At 56.5% G+C, this 4,411-nt stretch overlaps 3 protein-coding genes across 5 annotated transcripts; all 3 read left to right on the top strand.

Moving 5' to 3' along the window:
• Positions 1-53: 53 nt before the first annotated feature.
• Positions 54-1,340, top strand: ABB37_10129 (hypothetical protein; the record flags this gene model as incomplete). Its single annotated transcript, XM_015809890.1, has 1 exon — positions 54-1,340. One exon carries the CDS (start codon positions 54-56, stop codon positions 1,338-1,340), a length of 1,287 nt encoding a protein of 428 aa, XP_015651530.1.
• Positions 1,341-1,924: 584 nt separating this feature from the next.
• Positions 1,925-2,389, top strand: ABB37_10128 (unspecified product; the record flags this gene model as incomplete). Its single annotated transcript, XM_015809889.1, has 1 exon — positions 1,925-2,389. Exon 1 carries the CDS (start codon positions 1,982-1,984, stop codon positions 2,387-2,389), a length of 408 nt encoding a protein of 135 aa, XP_015651529.1. The 5' UTR covers positions 1,925-1,981.
• Positions 2,390-2,831: 442 nt separating this feature from the next.
• ABB37_10127 (glutamamyl carboxypeptidase putativemetallo-peptidase Clan MH Family M18) lies at positions 2,832-4,191 on the top strand (the record flags this gene model as incomplete). Of its 3 annotated transcripts, none has more annotated exons than XM_015809888.1 (1): positions 2,832-4,191. In XM_015809888.1, exon 1 carries the CDS (start codon positions 2,989-2,991, stop codon positions 4,189-4,191), a length of 1,203 nt encoding a protein of 400 aa, XP_015651528.1. In that variant the 5' UTR covers positions 2,832-2,988. The 3 variants fall into 3 exon arrangements, with proteins under 3 accessions (XP_015651528.1, XP_015651527.1, XP_015651526.1); XM_015809887.1 differs by having other exon boundaries at positions 2,856-4,191; XM_015809886.1 differs by having other exon boundaries at positions 2,979-4,191.
• Between the last annotated feature and the right edge of the window lie 220 nt (positions 4,192-4,411).

Raw genomic sequence — 4,411 nt, 5'->3', positions numbered from 1 at the left:
TGCTGCACCGTGCGGTGGCCGTGCGCGGACTGCAGTCCCGTCTGCAGCGCGCGATGGCGGACTGCGTCGCCGAGGAGGTGTCCGGTCGTGCCGCCGTCGCGGGAGAGGAGCGCCGTGTCCGCGCCGCTGCTGCGCTTGCTTGTGCGGAGGCGGAGGAGAGCGCCGCACGCCACGATATTGAAGCGGAGGAACTAGCTGTTGCCCGAGTCTTCAGTGCCGCGCAGTCGAAGTCGCGCGCTGAAGCTGTGGAGGCGGCCCGCCTGCGTGCGGAGTCTCTTCTGGCGAAATGTGCCGCCGATGAGGAGAAGAACCGACGACTTCTGTGCTGCAGCGAGCAACAGTCGCGTACGGCGTTATCGGTAGACCGAAAATTGGATCTTAAAACGATGTCGATGTTTGGGAAGCGGTGGGCTTCGATTGTCCAAGACGAAGCTCTGTCGAGGAGGGGTGCCGAGCTGGACGAGAAGGGTGACAGAGCCTTGCTGGACGAGCGGCACGATGCTGTGTTCTGCTTCCTCGTCGCCCCATTCGAGAGCAGTCAAACGGATGCGAGGCCGAGGGGGCCGGCTTCTTCTGCGCTCAGCACAGATGAAGCCTCCGCGCGGCTTCAACGAATCGGTCGAGGTTATTTGCTGCGGAAGAAGTTGCAGCGGCGACTGCTTAACCGTTGCCGGGACCTTTACAAGCAAGGCGTCATTCACTTATTGGCTGGCGAGTTCACCCAGCGCCGCGAAATTGTTGGTGAGGAGTATCTCGCTCGGCAGGGTCTCGTGGAGCGATTGATCACAACTGTGCCTGCCCCACTGCACGGCAGCCCTCTCGGCCCAGTGCTGCAGGATGTTCTGGAAGAGGAAGAGAAACGGCGAAACGACATCCTCGACGACTACGCCGTCACACACGACGCTATCGAGCGTGCGGAACACAAGCAGTTTCTCAAGCACAGCTCTATCGTCTGCACACCAGAGGCCTCCGACTCGTCCGACGAGGAGGACAACACTGCGCTGGTGCAACCCGAGATTGCACGGCCGGCAGACGTCGCCTTGAGTGAACTCCAGCGTGAGAGCACTCCTCGGCGACGCTACAAAGGTTTCGAGCTGGACGCGTTGGGCCGCTTCCTGCTCGACTACGAGAATGACCTAAATCGGATGCAAATGGAGCTCGCTGACTTCCGTCGCCAAGTAGCGTTTGAGCACGATCAGGTCAAAGACACGAGAGATCGTGCGGCGCAGGAGGTGGTGCGCGGCGGCACGGGAGCCATGTGGGTGCCTGCACGTCCGCTGCCTCTTTCGGACCTTGTGCGTGGACCCAGCGTACAGTACGGCGGGAAAAGAAGGTCGTAAGATGGAGAAGGAAAAGGTCCGCTGACGCTCTTTTCGAGTCGGGTTTCTCTACCAATGTGCTTTCTGTGCAACACCTGCGCGTAACCGGTTTGTTGGCGAAGTCCGCATTCTCAACTGCAGTTGAGGGGGAGAAACTTCCCTTGCCGTCATCGTGTAGGATCGCCGGTTTTTCTTCCCTTGCCGGTCGCTGGTCAGTGAGTTTTGTGCCCCGATGACGGAAAAGGAAACGCCCGATGAGGGCCCAAATCAACATCTTTTCTCCAGTGAACTCCCATTGAATCTTTGGCGTCGTGGGCCGTTCCTGGGACCGCAGCGAAACGTGTTCATTGCAGTGTTTAATGTGAGGCGGCGGTGATACGCATGACTGCTGCTCGTCAGCTTCCGTGTTCCCTCTGTGCCTCCCTCTATGACTGTGAACCGCGGAGGAATCCAGCTGTCCAGTGTAACGGATACGTGTGAGGACGGTGCGAAAAGGAGTTGACGGAAAGTGGATTTACCCATCCAGTCTTTTTTCCGTTTTCACCGCATCTTTACTTCACCACCCTCGTCTCCTTCCTAACTGTATGCTCTGACAAATAATAACAGCAGCCTCTTCTCAGTTGCGGTGGGTCCTGCTCACGGACCTTCTCTTCTACGTTGCAATGACGTTCACGCAGTTTATCATCGTCGGCCCCAACGACGCCTGCTTGTTTTCGTATAGTGCCGGCAGCAGCAACAACAGCGAGATTGCGCTGACCCACCAATTCTCTCTTTATTCGGCTTTAGATGTAGTTGACGAAAGTATGTGGGCCAGGAGCGACTTTTACATGAGCAAAGTCGATCGCCCTTACGGTGACGCCTACTGCATCTCCGCCTACGTGGGACTCGCGCCTGCGCGTCTGTTGCTCATGCAGGACTGCGAGCCCAAGGAGTCCATAGCGACGTTTTTCGCAGAGGCCTATCAACTCTGCGTGCGCTACTTCATGAATTCCTTCTGCTCTACCACGAAGAAGATTACGAGCACCGCCTTCCGAGATGAAATATCTATCCTGTGTCGTAAGTACTGTTGACCGGCTTGTAGGCGGTTTCAAGGCTCCACTGCTGTTTCGCCTGCGAGTTACCTCTGTGCTGTTCCCCTCCTCTTTTTTTTTCCGGCTGCGCTTTCCTGAGAAGAGGAGAAATACGAATGCCACAACAAATTGTTGTTGGGACCATGAGAAGTGACCTTTAGAAATGTCCAAGCAGTATTCGACAATTTCAGCTTCCAGGGTCTCGCCCGTTTCTTCCACGTCGTAGTCCTGAGTCTTTTAAGGCGTTGAACGTCATTTTCAGCTTCTGCTACGTGTGCAAGGAGTGTTGCTGTGCACTTCCGCTGTTGTTGCAGCGCCACTGTTGTGCAACAGAAGGCGGCGATGATGGTAGCGATGCCGCCGGGCGTGGTCAGAGAACGACTTCTTTTCCCACTGAGCTTTTCCCTTCTCTTTTCGGGTGCTTCACGGTATCCGCGTCAAAGTCGGCGTCCTCTTCCTGTTTTCAGAATCTCGTCATTCTTAGGTGAAAGGGAAAGAAATCATTTAAGCGGCTTTGCGTCACGCTTCTCACAACTGCAAGAAGTACTGTTCTTTGCCTTCATTTGCTTCTCCTTGTATTCACTTCGAAGGTATTTGCCATGTCGACTTACCCGTCTTCACACAAGGAGTGGCTGGGCAAGCTCATCAGCTTCGACACCACCAGCCGCAATTCCAACCTGGAGCTGATCCGCTACATTGAGGCGTATCTGAAGTCCGTGGGCGTGGAGTCCACGCTGGTGTACAACCCGGAGAAGACCAAGGCGAATCTCTTTGCCACATTCCCCGCAGACAACGGCGCGACGCAGGGCGGCATCATTTTGTCTGGCCACACGGACGTGGTGCCGGTGGACGGCCAGAAGTGGGACTCGGACCCCTTTGTGATGGTGGAGAAGGACGGCAAGCTGTTTGGCCGTGGTGCGTGCGACATGAAGTCGTTCATTGCGGTGGTGATGTCCCTCACACCTGCATTTTTGCAGATGAAACGCGCGAAGCCGATCCACTACGCCTTCTCGTTCGACGAGGAGGTGGGCTGCATTGGCGCACGCATTCTCACGGCGTACTTGAAGGACAAGGGCTTCAAGGCGGATGGCTGCCTCATCGGTGAGCCGACCAGCATGCGCGTCTACACCGGCAACAAAGGTATCAGCCGGTGGTACGTGAGTGTGCGCGGCAAGGCGATCCACTCCTCCATGGCGCTGATGAACACGAGCTGCAACGCCATCGAGTACGCCGCGCAGATCATCACGAAGATCCGCGAGATTGCGCTGGAGATCAAGAAGAACGGTGTGCAGGACAAAACCTACCAATGTCCCTTTGCGTGCATCTCCACCGGCGTCATCAAGGGCGGCAACGCGGTGAACACGGTGCCGGCGGAGTGCGAGTTCGTGTACAGCGTGCGCGTCACAGATGGCGAGACAGCCAACGACATTGAGCAGCGTGTGGGGCAGTACATCCAGCGGGTGATCCTGCCCTCCATGAAGGAGGAGTACCCGGAGGCCTCGGTGGAGGTGACCCCCGGCGCGTGCTACCCCGCTTTTAACGCCGATGAGGCCGATCCGGTGGTGAAGCAGTCGCGGCACCTCTGCAAGGATCACGAGGTGCGCAAGATTGGCGGCGGCACGGAGGCCGGCTACTTCCAAAACGTCCTCGGCGTTCCCACCGTCATTGTTGGGCCTGGGCCGTTTGAGATGGCGCATCTGCCAAACGAATACGTGTCGATTGCCGATATGGATCAAAGCACTCGTTTCACGATGGACCTTGTTAAGCTCTACACAGACCCCGCCTTTGTGAGTAAGCAGTAGTGGATTTCTTACTTGCTCCTGAGAGGAGCGGGGAGCCGTTGGCGTCCCAGGAGAAGTAGGGCTGACTCGTTGTTCCCCTGCTAGCAGCAGATTATTCTTGATTTTTGTTTTGTTTAGAATCTGTCTAGGATTTCGTTCCTCCGTGTAATTACTTACTTGTTTGTCTCCTAAAAGGCTCCGGATTGCAGTTGTACGGGTATATCCGACTGCTGTTTAGCGC

This window comes from Leptomonas pyrrhocoris, assembly GCF_001293395.1.
Source record: "Leptomonas pyrrhocoris isolate H10 chromosome Unknown, whole genome shotgun sequence".
Taxonomy (NCBI): domain Eukaryota; phylum Euglenozoa; class Kinetoplastea; order Trypanosomatida; family Trypanosomatidae; genus Leptomonas; species Leptomonas pyrrhocoris.
Note: the sequence above shows the minus strand (reverse complement) of the source record. Positions and strands in the feature narration are given on the sequence as shown.